Genomic DNA, 17,586 nt, shown 5'->3' with positions numbered 1-17,586 from the left:
CAGAAAACACTTCCCTGGCGCACTTCTGGCAATACCCTTGTCTCTGATGAACGCTCTTCATCGAGGACAGCATTCTGGATTCTATTAGTTAAGAAGTCTTCGTGCCACTCACATATCTGGGAACCTACTCCAACTGATGATACCTTCGTTAGCAGGATGCAGTGGGACGCCGTGCCAACTGCTTTCTGGAAATCTAGAAAGCGTCGAGTAGATATGGGAACATCACAGTGGTAACAGGCGCTTTGCGTTCTCATTTCAACTGGTGCAATTCAGTTACAATGGACTATTCCAACGGAAAAATAAGCACTGATGATGGCAGGGTGATTGGAACACATATTAGGATCATTGTTAAAGCCAGCAGCTGAGTTAAGAACATGAGGAACTATGTACTGGAAACCAGTCAACAAACAAGGATGTCATTCGACAGGCGTGTGACAAACCTTGCAGCAGTGCTGTATTTCTACGATAGCGAGTCCAGGAACACAATAATGTGGCAAAAAGAGCCAATTATTGCTTAGTGATCACAGTAATATAGGCCTTGGGGTTAGCACTTGACAATGGCAAGACAGTGTCAATCAAGAGAGCATAACTACCGTAGTGTATCAGGCAACCACATACAAGACGAATTTCTGACATCATAATCCGGGATGTCACTATCCATAACGAAACAATTAAGCTAATAGTTGCAGTAGATTAAAGTTCTGGACGTAGAAAAAGTTTTACCGTACAATTGTCTAGATATGTTTGTTCTCTTCCTGTACATAATGAGAGCATCAAGGATGTTTCAAAGAGATTCACCCTATTGCACTAGATTATATGTTCTATACGACTGAAGATAGGACATAGCGGAAAATTTTAACTATCGCATACAGCTATAACGTTTTTATTTTTAAAGATTGCACCCTTCACATGTTGTTGTTGTTGTTGTTGTTGTTGTCTTCAGTCCTGAGACTGGTTTGATGTAGCTCTCCATGCTACTCTATCCTTCACATGTATGCACATACAAACTGCGAATATTTCTTACAATTACATTTAGGACCCTGACATTCATCAGTCTTCAGTAAATCTTTAATGTGCCCTACATTGGACGCACCAGAAACTCATTCATTGCTTAGGGAGTAAACCACACAACAGTCATATTTCAGTCAGTTCTAATTTATTTAAGGTACCAGTTTCGTGACACTTTACTTGTTCCGTCCTCAGGCACATATCAGAAAGTAAGTAGAGTATGTCTGGTGTATTAACCAAGACAATAATTCAGATACAAAGCAAGACCGGCAACGCTCGCTACGCTATACAAAACGTAACGAAAAGGATATAAAGTTAAATGTGCACACAAACTACACTAATACAGAACGCATTCACATATTGCTTGGCATGAATAAACTAACACGTTATATATAAGAGAATTCTAATGTATACCACAAAATATGTGAAATGTGACATAGTCAATCAAATTCATGATGAAAAGATCATAAATCAAAACACATATTTGCAGAAGGATGCAGGTTTCTTTTTAAATTACGAAATGTAAGACGTATTCAAGTCATACAGGTAAAAACAATCCTCCTTCTAAAAAACCTATCCCTCATTACGTAAAACGTAAAGTTACATTATAAGAAGCATATCGTGGTGCTAGTTACCTATCTATCACCCATGTATTATAGCCACTCATCAAAATAGCCGAAAGAGCAATCATACTGTCAAAGAAAATGTATTCACTGATAAACCCAATAGACCTCATATTATTATGAGAAGGACAGTATACAATGAACTTAAAAATGGTTCAAATGGTTCTGAGCACTATGGGACTTTTCATCTATGGTCATCAGTCCCCTATAACTTAGAACTACTTAAACCTAACTAACCTAAGGACAGCACACAACACCCAGTCATCACGAGGCAGAGAAAATCCCTGACCCCGCCGGGAATCGTAGCCGGGAACCCAGGCGCGGGAAGCGAGCAGGCTACCGCACGACCACGAGATGCAGACATACAAGGAACTAGCGTAGAGGATCTCATAACTATATCAGACTAATAAATATACGCTAAGCATAACTTTAAAATCGAGTAATCTGAGCTAAATAGAGCACAAACACTAAGCTTGGGCTAACTAGAAGATACAGACTTGGTACCAGCCAGAGAGGGAAACAGCATATAGTGCTGTAAGATGACTGTGTGATTACAGTTGCTGTTTCTAAGTGTCATACCAATGAAATCTTTTGTAGAAACAACGATGAAATTGGATCCAAGTGGAAACTTATGGGATAGAATATGCGCTTAACAGAACGGAGATGTGGGGGAGGAAAAGGGTAAAGGAATGTTGGGGGGAGGGGCATATACGAACAAAAAAAGAATATGAAAGGTATATGCATACTATCAGACTACAATGACACTCACATAACAATATGAGGAGTATTGTGTCTTATTTGATGATATGACTGCTATTTCCGTTATTTTCACGAGTAGCGCACAATACATGAGTGATAGGTGACGAAGCAAAACGACATACATCATAAGCTGCAACGTTACGTTTTACGTGAAGAAGGCTCTTTTTTTAGATTTAGGATTGCTTCAACCTGTATGACTTGAATGTGTCTTACATTCTGTATATTTAAAAAAATGTATCCTTCTACTATTGCGCGTTTTGATGTAAGATAATTCCATTCATTAGATTGGTTATGTCACATCTCAAATTTTTTGTAGTTTCTATTAGACGTCTTCTATGTGTAATTTATTAGTTTACTCATGCCAACCAGTATGCGAATATGTTCTGCTCTAGTGCGGTTTGTGTGTGCATTTAACTCTTTATATCCGTTTACGTTACGTTTTGTACAGTGTAGCGAGTGTTACCGGTCTTGCTTGGTATCTGTATTATTATCTTGTGTTATACACCAGACATTGTAATGCGCCTAATCGTCTTCAACGCGAAAAAAGCGCATCAGTTGTTTGTATCGTCTCAACTAACTATCGATTTTTTATGTTCTAGGAGAATAAAGAGTTTGTTAAGTTGTATAGTTTTCTTATAGTTTTGTGTTAAAGTTCGATAGCTTTGTGACACCTGATGGTCGACAAAAGCTGTATCCTATGAAGTCGGCGAGTTTGTTACTCCCAGCCGAGAGCTGAATCGCGGCGTGCGGCAAAGACAACTACGATGCTGTTGGCGACTGCGAACGTTTGTCGGCGTCTGCTCCGAATAAACAGTTAATGTTAAAAATAGAACTAGCTTAATAGGTTTCTACGCAGAGAATGGTTCTTGGTTTGTCCATTTAGAATGTCAGTAGTAGTATCCGAGTATTGTTCGAGTAGTGAGCTTCGAGAGATATTATCTCAAGAGTGTGACGAGATCGGCTTACACGTACGACACTTGAATTAGTCTGCAATGGGGATAGAACTCAAGTGTGTTCTAAGCAGTTCTAAATCGCTTGGCAAAATATTTCGTGGAGATTATCGGCTTGTGTCGAAAATGACTATTTCGCCGATTTTCGTAGAGTGTAGAGTCGCCAGGTATAGCAAAAGCTTCGATTCATTGAAGTGTGCGATTAATTTCTCCTGAGAGTGATTATTGGTACGTCGTGCTGCTTAATAATCACGAGATGGTAGCGAACCGTGTTTCAGTATTGTTGTGAGATTTTCCGTTGGATGGTGTACGTGAAGAGACGTGTTCACGCGAAGTCGTTTAGTTATTTTGTAGTCGAAGATTAAACTATGCACTAAGGGATATCAGTGTTGTATTGTGCTACTGGGGTTGCGTAGGTGTGCGTAAATACTGAGAAATAGTGACTTAACAATATTTGGTTGGGATTTACTGCGTGTCTACAACGTGACCGTCGTAATATAGGAAATTCGGGAAATCTCTTACGATGCACTGAATGTGTAGTCTGCATTGAAGAGAACGGTCGTCCTACGCAATAACTATTTATTGAGAAACAATAGGAAATTTTTTGAGAATTTGAAAGCTTTTGGCCTTGTGCCTAACGAAAAATCAAGTTCCATTTATTAGAGAACACGCAAATTCTCTCTAAAAGAGATCATCGAGTGCTAGGTTTTTAGTTTTAAATATTAGCGGGTCGAAGAAGTCAACGCCTAAAGTGGCTGAGTTTTGTTTTATTATTTAAAGCGTGTTGTTTGATTATTTAAAGCGTGTTGTCACGGTCCACGCGGCTCCCCCCGTCGTAGATTCGAGTCCTCCTTCGTGCATGGGTGTGTGTGTTGTCCTTTGCATAAGTTGTATTAAGTAGTGTGTAATCTTTGGGACCGATGACCTCATCAGTTTCGTCCCATAAGACCTTACCACAAACTTTCAAAAAATATTTAGAGAGTATATACTTGGTAAGTGACGGTGACATTTAGATTTTGTGTTTTATTTTTTCATTACATTTCCGATTATTGGAGTTGTGAATGGAGCACCAACACTCCTAAAGTAGAACGCTGACTTGCACTGTAAACAATTAATCCGGGAAATAGAGATTTAACTGTTGTAAGCTGAAAAAGTCAGTACCTGACATGTCCTTTAACCCTAAACTACACTATGTGATCAAAAGTATTCGGACACCTCGCTGATAATGACATACAAGTTCGTGACAACTCAATCGGTAATGCTAGAATTCAGTATGGTCTTGGCCCACCCTTAGCATTGATGACAGCTTCCACCCTCGCATGCATAAGTTCTATCATGTCGTGGAAGGTTTCTTGTGGAATGGCAGCCAATTCTTCACGGAGTGCTGCCCTGTGGAGAGGTATCGATGCCGGTCGGTGAGACCTAGCACGAACTCGGAGTTCTATGGGATTCAGGTCAGGAATCCGTGCAGGCCAGTCCATTACAGGCACATTACTGTAGTCTAACCACTCGGCCACAGGCTGTGCATTATTAACAGGTGCTCGATCGTGTTGAAAGATGCAATCGCCGTCCCCGCATTGCTCTTCAATAGTAGGAAGCAAGAGGGTGTCTAAAATATCAGTGTAGGCCTGTGCTGTGATAGTACCACGCAGAACAACAAGGGGTGCAAGCTCGCTCCATGAGAAACATCACCACAATATAATACCACCGCCTCCGAATTTTACTGTAGGCACTACATACGCTGGCAGGTGACATTACCTGGCATTCACCAGATCCACACCCTACCAGTGGATCTCCACATTGTGTACCATGATTCGTCACTCCACACAACATTTTTCCAATGTTCAATTGTCCAATGTTTACGCTCCTTACACCAAGCGAGGCGTCGTTTGGCATTTACCGGCGTGATGTGTGGCTTATGAGCAGCCACTCGACCATGAAATACAAGTTTTTTTCACCTCCCGCCTAAATGTCTAAGTACTTGCAGTGGATCCTAATGCAGTCAGGAATTCCTGTGTGATGTTCTGGATAGATGTCGGCCTATTACACATTACGTCTCTCTCCAACTGTCGGCGGTCACTATCAGTCAGCAGACGAGGTGGGCCTGTAAGCTTTTGTGCTCTACGTATCCCTTCACGTTTCCAGTTCCCTATCATATTGGAAACAGTGAGTCTAGGGATTTTGAGGAATGTGGAAATCTCGCGTACAGACGTATGACACAAGTGACACCCAATCACCTGACCACGTGAGTAGAGCGGAGCGCCCCATTCTGCTCTCTCACGAAGTCTAATGAAATCCTGGCAATAGGTGGCAGCACAACGCACGCAATATGAAAAACGTATGTTTTTGGCGATGGACGGATACTTTTGATGACATAGTGTATTACAAAAAAATAATCAAAAGATTATTTAAAAGCAGGCTACTATCTTAAATATATCTTTTAAAAGTTTTCAGGTAATACCTTGCAACAGATGGAAGGATAATTAATCTTTATTTAGATAGGAAAACTAAGATTACATTTTATTGAAAAGTGATTAATTGTGAATGAAAATGCATCCCATTTCATACTGAAAGGTTGAGATTAAGGAAATTGTTTATTGCGTTAAAATTTCAATACAGTCAAGCACATTGTATCAAGGCGCTACTTACAGATGTTACCGTCGATTGGCAATGAGATATAAACAACATTAAATAATATCTATGCCTTGTGAACGTGTCCTCCAACTCACGTAAAAATTTAAACATTGACACTGATTGAGTGTATGTACGAATGGTCGTTGAAGCTTGAAAAGAGTAGTAACTACACGAAGCAATTAATCTATACGACATATTCAACAGTTATATACATAAGTTATCGTTTCTGGTACCTACGTTGTTGAGGAAGTGTTTAATTGTGTTGTCAAAGTACAGAGAGTCAGCTTCACGGTAATTTTCAAGAATGATTGCCTATCGAAGTCGCGGAGTCTAAACGATACATATCGAACGTGCGATCGTAAATCGGTCATGCATCTCTGGTGGCGGGCGTTATGAATATGTTTACGGTGGTCACTACAGCAATGGCAAAAGAAGAGCGCTACAAAAATACTTGCAGTAGCAAAGGAAACGAGTTAGCTTACTCGTCGGCAGTGTTGTAGTCATGTTAAAGTCCATTACGGTGGTCTGAATGGATAATTTACTCGTTCGTTTTCCGCACTGTCCGCGATAAAACTGTACTGTATTTCAGCATCGAAACTGTTCCTACGAAGTTTTACACACTTCGCACCACCACAGTCTACACAGTCCTTTCTTCCCTCGTTTGGTAGTACTCCATTTTTGCGACAAAATGTCAAACAATTTTCTACGCCGGATAAACATGGAATTAGATTTTTCCATGTGAGAGAATCCGCTGAAGAAACATCAAGAACATCAGACATCCCACTCACTAACGACATAAGTCGTCTGGGTTTCCCTAGCAACCCACAAATAATTCGCGGAGGTATGCAATTTAGAGCAACTACGGGAAAAACGGGAAACAGATAAAACTGACGATCACAAACAACTGGTCACGACGCCCGCCATCGGAGTTGCATGATCGATTTACTATCGCATGTTCGATATGTATAGTTTGGACCCCGTGACTTCGATAGACAATTATTCTTGGAAATTAACAGCTTCACTATAGGTTCTGTAATTGGTAAAGTAAATTCATCATCCCTTCTCACCTTAGACTCTCGCATTTAGTTTTTTTTTTTCTGTTGACTGATACGAGCTTTGGTGGGAGGGTATGTTTCGAACCTAGTGAACCCTCATAGCTAGATGCGTTGCTGTAATTAATATCCAGATAGCTGTCACTGGCCCCATTATACCACGAAAAGCGTTATTGTGTCCATCCTTTTGTATACAGTGATGTAGAGAGCTGTAATGCAATTTGTAGTGTGAGAAACTGAATATCAAATCTTATGTGACGTCGTGTTAGTACAGACGATTGTGTCAGTCACACAGGTTACGTCGTTGAGTGTAGGCAAGGTCTTGTCAGAACAACTTATTGTTGTTTTACGAGAAGCTACATTACTCGACATTGCTTTTGACCTACATATTGTAGGGCTGTTAGAGCCTGTTCATTCATTATATCTCCTACGAGTTAGTGGTATCTTAAAGGGTGGCGCAGTCCAACATATACTACATCGTATAATTGCTGATGTTCTAATGTAAGGGTGCTGCGTATGCTATTAGTGAAATGTCGAAACTAGTAGCTAATAAAAAAAAAGAATACCAGCTGTTAGCCGATCTCTGTGGCCGAGCGGTTCTATGCGCTTCAGTCCGGAACCGCGCTGCTGCTACGGTCGCAGGTTCGAATCCTGCCTCGGGCATAGCTGTGTGTGATGTCCCTAGCTTAGTTAGGTTTAAGCAGATCTACATAGCAAGAAACGCCTTCTCAAATTCCTAGTACGTTTCGCGTGTATCCATCATATCCGTGGCCCATATCGCACCATCACCTTGCATATGTCCTGAAACGTAACTGATATTTTGCGCTTCAGTCCATGCCCTTGGTAGTACTCCACCAAATCCTCGTATAGATACCACTGGGTTTATGGATTTTCGGTCAGGTGAGAACGTCTGAAACTGCCATGTTTCAGCACTATTTCCTCCATTATCATTGCAGCGTACACATTATTAGCTTGGAGCTCTTTATGCATTCCGTTAAAATTTATATTTCCCTCTGGCGAAGCATGTCCGTTACCATAACGTGACTCATGGCTTGAGCCCCGCGTTCGTTCTACTTCACGCAGCTCGTTTCTACAGTCTTTTACTACCCTCACGTCTATTCCGTATCTCTGGACATATTTCCGACAGAATGGACTATTTCGTCCTTCCATTGTTTAAAAATCTCCCCTAATTGTTTTTTTACCTCTTTAATGACGTTTTAATATTTTCTGCAATTGGTAAGGGTCAGTAGGAAATTTGCTTACCGCTTCTTTTATACTTGCATTTGCACATAGCATCACTTGGGTTTCCTTAGCGGATTCCCATTCATCTAATTTATTTGAGAAATCCTGTTGATGTTTACTGAAATTCTCTCGTATCAATTGGTCACATCCAGAAACTATGGTAGTCACAGTTTCTGTTAATTCCACTACGGAGGTTTCTACTTCCTCCTGCTTAGATTTCGTGTTTTGAATTTCTTCGGTAATCCTTTTGATTTCCAAAGGAAACTGCTTTTGCGCATCTCGCAACTCGGTTATCTCATTTGAGATTTGTTGTTGCTGACTAACTAACACCTGAATTGCAGCTGACATGTCTGTCTGCTTTTTACACAAGTCTGCTTGCTTTTGTGATAATGTTTGTATAGCAAATGACATATCAATTTGCCTCTGTGACATGTCTTCCTGCTTTTGTGCTACTTCTTGTACCATAGCTGACATAGTCGTTACCGATACTTGGTTCAAATGGCTCTGAGCACTATGGGACTTAACTTCTGAGTTCATCAGTCCCCTAGAACTTAGAACTACTTAAACCTAACTATCCTAAGGACATCACTCACATCCATGCTTGAGGCAGGATTCGAAGCTGCGACCGTAGCGGTCGCGCGGTTCCAGACTGTAGCGCCTAGAACCGTTACCGACACTGACAAAAGTCTTAGTTGTTCTACGATTTGAGCCATAGGATTTGTCTCATGTTGAGACGAAGCTGCTGTCTCCTCTATACTCGTATTTTCACCAATTTCCTGAACATCTAATACTTTCTGTTAATCCATTTTAAATTGTGAACTAGTTATGACCGTAACAACATTAGAAAACACAAAATACCTATATGTACTTCTGAAGAAAATACGGAAATGAAGTGAAAATATAGAATTATATTACACTATAAAGATTGAGACAATTCAGGTTAAATGACCAGATTGAGCTGTGAGTGCTTGCCGTATCCAGCTTGCAGCGATGTGAAGTTCTGTGCTGGTTGTCGGGACTGCTCAGCTCACACGACCGGACTCCACCAGTTATATTGTACATGAAACACACACACAATATATTTATTATATTTTAATTAAATTATTTATTTATTTAAGAAATTCACTGCTTTTTATTTATTTATTGTATTTTTTGTTATGATTTTATGATTTCTAGTAGCTTTATTTAAGTTTTAGCTTCAGTCTTTTAAAAACTAAAGAATATAATTCTTTGGTTTTTGAATACTACAGGGGAGCTAGATACATATCCCGCAGCGTCTTTCTCGCTGATACTCCTCGTGGAAACACCTCCACCTCAAATCTATAAAATGTCTATTTAGTTACGAAGATCGTTCGGCACAACGAGGTGCTATGTTGCATGATGCGTATGGATTGATGTGTCTAACTTTTTTTATCGACGAAAAGTTTATTGCTTCTGAGATATTCTGTCGAAGAATATTGACCGTGAAAAGATGCAGGCTCGCACTATCATTCCACACAACACCTCCGATAGATCTACGTCACGTTATATCTGAAGAATGTTTGTCAAATCTTTTATAAATTGATAAATATACACATTGAATGCGCATTATTTTGTTGAATTTGTTTATTGCGCCATTGACCAATTAAACATTCACAATGGAGCTTAACAGCGTCCCACAACAGTAGCAAAATCTCTCCAACATAAAACAATTCCGATCTCTGTAATCGCTTCACACAGAGTCCTCAAATATCAATCTTTGGTTACTTATTCCAGAGAGATGCGTCCGCTTATCACCAGCTTAAATCGAGAACGCAAAACGCGTGTTACTGCTGTGATGTCGCCAACTCTACTCGACGCTTTCTACATTTCCGGAAAGCATTTGACATGGTGTCCCACTGCATCCTGTTAACGAAGGTACGAGTATTTAGTATCGGTTCCTAAATGTGTGAGTGGAATATTGTCCTCGACGAAGAGTGTTCATCAGAGATAATGGGCACGTCAGAAGTGCCCCAGGGGCGTATTTCCTGATGAGGCTGTGGTGTACGGGAAGGTGTCGAAGCTTAGTGAGGATACAAGATGACTTACACAAAGTTTCTAGTTGGTGTGAAGATTTCTTGCAGAGAATAAAGGTGAAATGCGTATGGCACTAAAACTGTGTTTCATTCAGTTGCTGTCAGACGGTCCATAATGTAAAAATTGTCAATATACCGTAATCTTCCTCTTGAGTAAACCATCCAATTCTTCTGAAATTGTAATCATTCGTTTGCACATCACATCTACCGATTTCCGCCTCATTTGGATAGTTCCATCGCAATGCGAAATTCTTTTTCTTTTTCCTCCTTTTTTCTTTCTTTTTTAAATATGGAGTGTATATACTTCTGTGTGTGTGTGTGTGTGTGTGTGTGTGTGTGTGTGTGTGTGTGTGTCTCCAGTTCGTGTAATTTTTGTCGTGTTCAGACATTTACATTTACTGCTATAGTTTTAGTTAACAGAAATTTACTTGCTTTCGGTTTGCTAAGTAATCCATCTTTATTGTTATGGTCGTCAATTCTGCGTTAAATCTCATCAGCCCACTTTCCTTGATTTTGAGGTACCTTTGTTCGGGCATACTGCAGCGTATCCTGCAGAATCGTCTTAGAGTTAGATTGAAACAAGATGTCGTTTTTTGTTTGCTGCATATCAGCAGAGAACTCGATAGTGTCATAAATGATTCTCTCATTGGAGGGAATGGGTAGCGCCCTTAGTACCTCATGATAATAGCCTCGTATTTCCGCGGTATGACTTTGAGCCAATAAGCAACGTAGAATCTAGAACGGTCGGTAGTATGTGGAGTTCTTTGAACGACTCATCAAGAGAGCGCATTCTGCAGATAACTTTCGAAATTAGCACAGACGCACGTCGATCGTACCCAGAGAGATTTGCAGTCCCACTCAGATTGCGCAAACGAACCAACGCGAGGGACATCAAACGCCACTCGTGTCGTGCCGAACGGCGGAAGCCTGTGGGTGCTCGAGCTTTTGTAATTTTATCCGATTAGCAAGCTGCGAGCTCGTGCACACGCGTATCAGTTGGCGGCAGCGGTGGCGGCGTTCGCGGCGATTAATTAGCAAAAATTGCCTGTTCGAGCGTCAAAGTGTCGCCGGCAGCGGTTGCCGTGACAATCCGCGGGACCGATTACCTCTCTTTTAAAGAATTAAGAGGCGGACTGCATTTTGCGACTCGGCGGAGTAGGCAACGGGTGGCACGGCGGACGGGGGAAACGATCCGGCGGATAAACCTGCAAATATGTACTTCCCTCTGTGTCTGGCGCGCGATCACAAGCAGCTTACCCGTCAGCACCGGCGGGATTAACAGAGGCTCGAAAGGAAGCCGATGGCAGGCGCTTTTACCGCCCCTACGCGCCGTCCTCCACGCGCCATCAATGAACGCGCCCGCAAGATTACTGGCGCGATTTGCATTGGTGCTGCTCTACCTGGCGGTCCAGATTTTTGAGCGGAGAGGCCCAGCGTGGGGTCACCGCTCGTGCGATGCTTAATCTGCCCGGCGAACGCCGGCCGGTCCCGCTGCTATTTTCCGTACTCCTTTTTTTTTTCGTTTTGCAGAGCCCTTCCCTCCCAAAACACGGGCACCGCTCCCTGCACGCCGAGTTTAATGAATAAATTGTGCGGCCCGCCGGCCAGCACGGACCCACGCGCCGGGTCTGGGGTGTGGGAGGCGCCGGCCACGCCCCCGCCGCCCCTCCCGCTGCTGCTACCCTGCTGGACACGGCGGAGTGTGGGGGACCCAAGACCGACGGCGTCCGCCCTGCCACCGGTTGCCTGGCAACCGTCTCTGTACAGCCTATCCGTTTCTGTACATTAGCGGCATTGATTCTGTACGGTTTTCACATTTTTTCTGCCATTTCACCTTTACTGTTCTAGGACAAAGGTACATAAGTGCACTGCACGAGTAGTTGATAAGATCTACGAGTATATGTTGAATGTAACCTGTGGTTGCGCTTGGTCACCAGTTAGTTGTGCAGTGCTGGGGCATTCTTACTGGATTTATCCTATATGTGGTGTCTTTTCTTTTGGACATGTCGAAAGAACAAACACCCCCCTCCCACGCACACACACACACACACACACACACACACACACACACACACACACATATATATATATATATATATATATATATATATATATATATATATATATATATATGTGAATATAGATGTAGCAGTCAGGGCGAACAGGCTTCAATGGTGGGGTCATGTTACTCGCATGGGGTAAGCAAGGTTACAAAAGAGACTCATGGGTTCAGCAGTAGAGGGTAGGAGGAGTCGGGGTAGACCAAGGAGAAGGTACCTGAATCCGGTTAAGAATGATTTTGAAGTAACAGGGTTAACATCAGAAGAGGCACCAATGTTAGCACCGAATAGGGGATCATGGAGGAATTTTATAAGGGGGACTATGCTGCCGACTGAACGCTAAAAGGCATAATCAGTCTTAAATGATGATGATGATGATATACCGGGTATCAAAAAGTATAAATCTGAAAACTGAATAAATCACGAAATAATGAAATAATGTCGATAGAGAGGTATAAATTGACATACATGCTTGGAATGACATGGGGTTTTATTAGAACCAAAAAAATACAAAATTTCCAAAAATGTCCGACAGATGGCGCTTCATCCGATCAGAATAGCAATAATTAGCATAACAAAGTAAGACAAAGCAAAGATGATGTTCTTCATAGGAATTGCTTAATATGTCCACAATCATTCCTCAACAATAGCTGTAGTCGAGGAATAATGTTGTGAACAGCACTGTAAAGTATGTCCGGAGTTATGGTGAGGCATTGGCGTCGGATGTTGTCTTTCAGCATCTCTAGAGATGTCGGTTGATCACGATACACTTGCGACTTCAGGTAACCCCAAAGCCAACAATCGTACGGACTGAGGTCTTGGGACCTGGGAGGCCAAGCATGACGAAAGTGGCGGCTGAGCACACGATCATCACCAAACGACGCGCAAGAGATCTTTCACGCGTCTAGCAATACTTTGTTTTCTCTATCTACATTATTCCGTGGTTTATTCGGTTGTCAAGTTTATACTAACTTTTCGATATACAACACCTCGCAAGTTCAGTTTTGGTGGAAACCGAGTTAAAGGCAAAAATGTATACTTTGCATGTAGCTCCACCAGACTGTGTATGAAAACAGCCAAAGTCATCGTTTGTTGCCGTTCAAACAGAGGTAGGAAATTTGAGCTGAGTACAAAAACGTCAGAAGTCCCGGAGTTCGGTTATTTTTCTTCTCAACTGTTGGCACTATAGTAAAGTGCAGCACAACTGTACGGAAGAAACTGGCATTTTTGATTTCAGTATTCTTGTGGAAATGGATGAAGTGACGTGTACCAGCAGTTATGAGAAGTAAAGGATGAAACATTCTTCGGCATATCAGAGAAATATTACGAAGGAAGCTATAATTCATGGAGAGGAACATGTGAGTTATAGACACAACGCAATTCCGAAAAAGGTGAGAGGAGAAGGGTGCAAGTGTCGAAGAAATTGTTTTAGTATTGTTGCAGAAGATAACAGAAGCTTTAGCGCATTTTCTGAACATGGAATGCAAGAATGACCAGGACCTTTTCCTGCAAGAACTGTTCACAGCTAGGAATGTTAAAAGTCACCGCCCAAGAAGTGAGAAGGGGTGCAGGCGTGAAAAATCTTTTAGCTACTGTGCCCTCGTTGGAGACAAACGATTGGTTGTATGTAGAACGCTTTTCTAAGTATTTCTGCAGTAACTGATGTGAGAGTTAAAAGAATTCGCAAACTGCTGTGTTGTGGGCAGACACCTGAAGACGGAAGAGGGAAATGTAAGAGTGTTAATGCTATGGCATCAGTGGAAATTGTCAAAATTACAGTTCACATAAGATCATTCCCCATTGAGGAAAGTCATTATGGTAGCCGCACTATGCACTACCTTGACGTGAACTGTCTCTGAAAAAAAATGCACCAACTTTTTATTGCCAAACATCATAACTCGCCAGTGAAATACGAATACTATAATAAGATTTTTATCGAAAACTTTTCACTTGCTTTCGGAAGACTTAAATTAGACGCTTGCTGCACTTGCTACGAGTTGACGTTAAAGATTAAGTCAAAAAAACGCAAAGAGGTAGCAAAACGAGCAGCAGTAGCTGAAAAGATTCTCCATATCCGAATATCTAAGAAGTTTTATGATGCTTTGCATGATGGAAAAAGGCAGTCGGAGACTAATCCTAGAACTGCTGCTTTATGTTTCCACTACATGCAAAATGTTCAACTTCCTCGTGTCCTGGTGCAAGAGTTGCTCTACTTGCGCCAGTTGACTGTTGCAGTATTTTGTATATGTAATCTACATAAACGGTCATTTGTTTTTTAATCTCTATCACCAGGGGAATGCGAAGAAAGGCCCAATGACGTTTGTACTTTCCTACTAAGCTACTTCAACGAATATATAGCCCAAGATGTGAAAAACGTACTTCTGTTTTCCGATATGTGCTCAGGACATAACAAACACAACACAATGATCCACCTGCATTTAGCTCTTGTGGAGCTAGACCGATTTGAAAAGATTGAACATATTTACCCCATCTGCAGTCACTCATTCCTGCCATGTGATAGGGTATTTGGGGTATTGGAGAGAGCTCTCAAAAAATAGAAAGAATATACACAATCTATGAATTAATGGATCTTATAGTAACTGAAAACTGTAATTTCATCGTGCATTTGGTGGATGGAGATGAAATAGTAGAGTTCAAGAAGTGGTGGCCATCAACTTATAAGAAGACTTGCTCTTCAATTGGAATGTCGAAACGAGGTATTTCAAGGGCTGTCAAGGTACCACTAAATATTTCAAAATTTCATCATTTCCGTTACAAATCATCAATGCCAGGAGTTGTGGAAGCAATGGACTTCATTAATGGGCTTCAGACCAGTAACTTCTTGAAATTTGACCAAAGGAAGAAATCACGTTTGCCAGATGAAGAGCGTTACAAGGATGCGAAAGTGCTTTTGGGGTGAAGAAAATGAAAGACATTAAACAATGTGTACTATTTGTTCGTAACAGTGAAAGTGTGTCATCTTTCTCGAATGAAATATTAATTTGGCCTACAGCAAATATGCAAGAGACGTTGGGTGGACTTCTCTACTGTAAACAGTAACTACTATTTTGTTGAGGTACTTGTTTTTCTTTCTGCAAACTGTATCAATTAGCGAAAGCATTCAGATATGTTGTATTACAGCTCTGCAATAAACACAAGAAAAGTACACTGTATTCTAAATAAAAATAGATAATTTGTTTTTGTATTTTTTGAAATCTTTAACATCGAATGCACTTATTGCAGGAAAACTAAATCCACTGCATATAAAGATTTTTTCAGTACAAACGATTTAGCATGTAGGTGTGAGATGTGGACAATCTTAAGTTTCGCCTTATTCTAATAATTTATGTAGGACTTATATTGTTTTTCTCACTTTCCTTAAAAGTAGGTGAATGTGACTTAGGTTGTTAGGTTGATATTTGAAAGTGGTCATGTCATTTTGATTTTTATATGTCATCAATGTGCATCATGTCAGAGAGTCTTTTCCTCTGAGCAGTGTGATACACTCTTAGTTGAAGTGTGGTAGGTGATGGATGTATTCAGTATAGCACTGTGAACTTGTGATTGTATCTCTTAGCTGAAGAAAGACTGGTTGTAAAGGACAGTAAAGATGAATAAGAGATATACATTGAAGGCGAAAAGGATATTCATTTTTAATAATGTTATTATTTTTGAAGAGAAGAAGTCTGAAGTAAGACTGCAGCACTGCACTGCTAGGAATGATTATTGTTAGCTACTTAACTTGCTCAGAGCTGAGAGAAAGACCACCCTACTTACATGAGTCATGCATTAACATATTAATTTAGTGCCGGCCGCGGTGGTCTCGCGGTTCTAGGCGCGCAGTCCGGAACCGTGCGACTGCTACGGTCGCAGGTTCGAATCCTGCCTCGGGCATGGATGTGTGTGATGTCCTTAGGTTAGTTAGGTTTAAGTAGTTCTAAGTTCTAGGGGACTAATGACCACAGCAGTTGAGTCCCATAGTGCTCAGAGCCATTTGAACCATTTAACATATTAATTTAGTAATCTGTTTGAGTTTTACAGATATTCTCTGATAACATTGTCCAACTTTAAATCGTTGTTCACTTTGTAAAGCATAGTTTTGCTCAGACCTAAGTTATGAGTGAAGATCAGGTGATGGTTTACTCTGTCTTTCTGAATATATACTTCATTCAAAAATCGTTGTCTTGAAATCTCATTTCAAAGGAGCAGTTATTGTCCTCATCCCACTGTTTGTCATTATGCCTTACCACATGCAACAGTTTAAATATGTATTTAGAAACAACTTAGCAACTGCCTGCTTGTTGTTTCCTGTTGTGCTTTGGAAAAGTCTGCAACAACTCTCAAGACGCAAGGTAAATGCAAATGTTTATTAGGGTCAGGTAATTGTCTTACTTCATTTGTGCATTTGATTTAAAGACAGTCCAGATCAGTTGCAGTTCAGTTCAAATTAGGTTCTGTTTGGTCAAAGATTAGCACACGAGTATAAGTTTGTGGGGACATAGTTTTGGTAAAACGTAGACTTTTATAGAGGTACAGTGGGGCTGAATTTCAGATAGAAACAAATATAGCTGGGAGGTTACATATATCAGACTTTCTGCCAGGACAGGTCGTTGGTAGTAAGACAGTGTTGGATTTCTCGAAAGCAAAAATACGGCTTCGCTAATTTTACTAATGTTGTAATTCTTTTCAGGCAATTTGTGAAATTTGGTGTCGAGTGACGATTATCGATTACGTTGTTGCGTAAGCAGTTGGCGTAATTGTGCAGATTCTGTGTGGTTTTCTTTCATTGTTGAGTATTTGCGTGAGTGGTACATAATTTGGTCTGTTTGGCCATTATAGCAATTTCCAAGAAATAGTGCTTCATCATGTTTGGTACAACAGAATACAATATGAAAAATTGGTCGTAGCACAAGACAACAGAGGGTGTTACAAAATAACGATTAAGTACAGGATGAGATAAACTACCTTGAGCGATCATCAAATGCCAGTAGCTTACGTGAGACTGCAGGAAATTGCGCGGATCAACAATTATTAACAAGTTTAGGGAACAATGACGAAACAGAACAAACGATGAGGAATGAACTCGCAGATTATGAAGTTGATTCGGTCGGCGATTAGTCGCCACAGTCTAGAGAAAGAGTACTGAAGTCGCCACAATAGCTGGTAACAGACACATCACGATCATGTTTTGCGTCAGCGTCTTT

General features: G+C 40.9%; 1 protein-coding gene across 1 annotated transcript in view; it reads left to right on the top strand.

The window, feature by feature from the left end:
* LOC126273274 (uncharacterized) overlaps positions 1-17,586 on the top strand; it is a 174,021-nt gene that overhangs the window by 141,039 nt on the left and 15,396 nt on the right. Inside the window, exon 2 of the mRNA XM_049976817.1 lies at positions 11,853-12,083. Coding sequence (XP_049832774.1) covers positions 11,853-12,083 — 231 coding nt within the window. The remainder of the gene's footprint in view (positions 1-11,852; positions 12,084-17,586) is intronic.

Source organism: Schistocerca gregaria, chromosome 5 (assembly GCF_023897955.1).
Source record: "Schistocerca gregaria isolate iqSchGreg1 chromosome 5, iqSchGreg1.2, whole genome shotgun sequence".
In the NCBI taxonomy this organism is placed as follows: Eukaryota; Metazoa; Arthropoda; class Insecta; order Orthoptera; family Acrididae; genus Schistocerca; species Schistocerca gregaria.
This window is presented reverse-complemented; position numbering and strand designations above follow the sequence as displayed.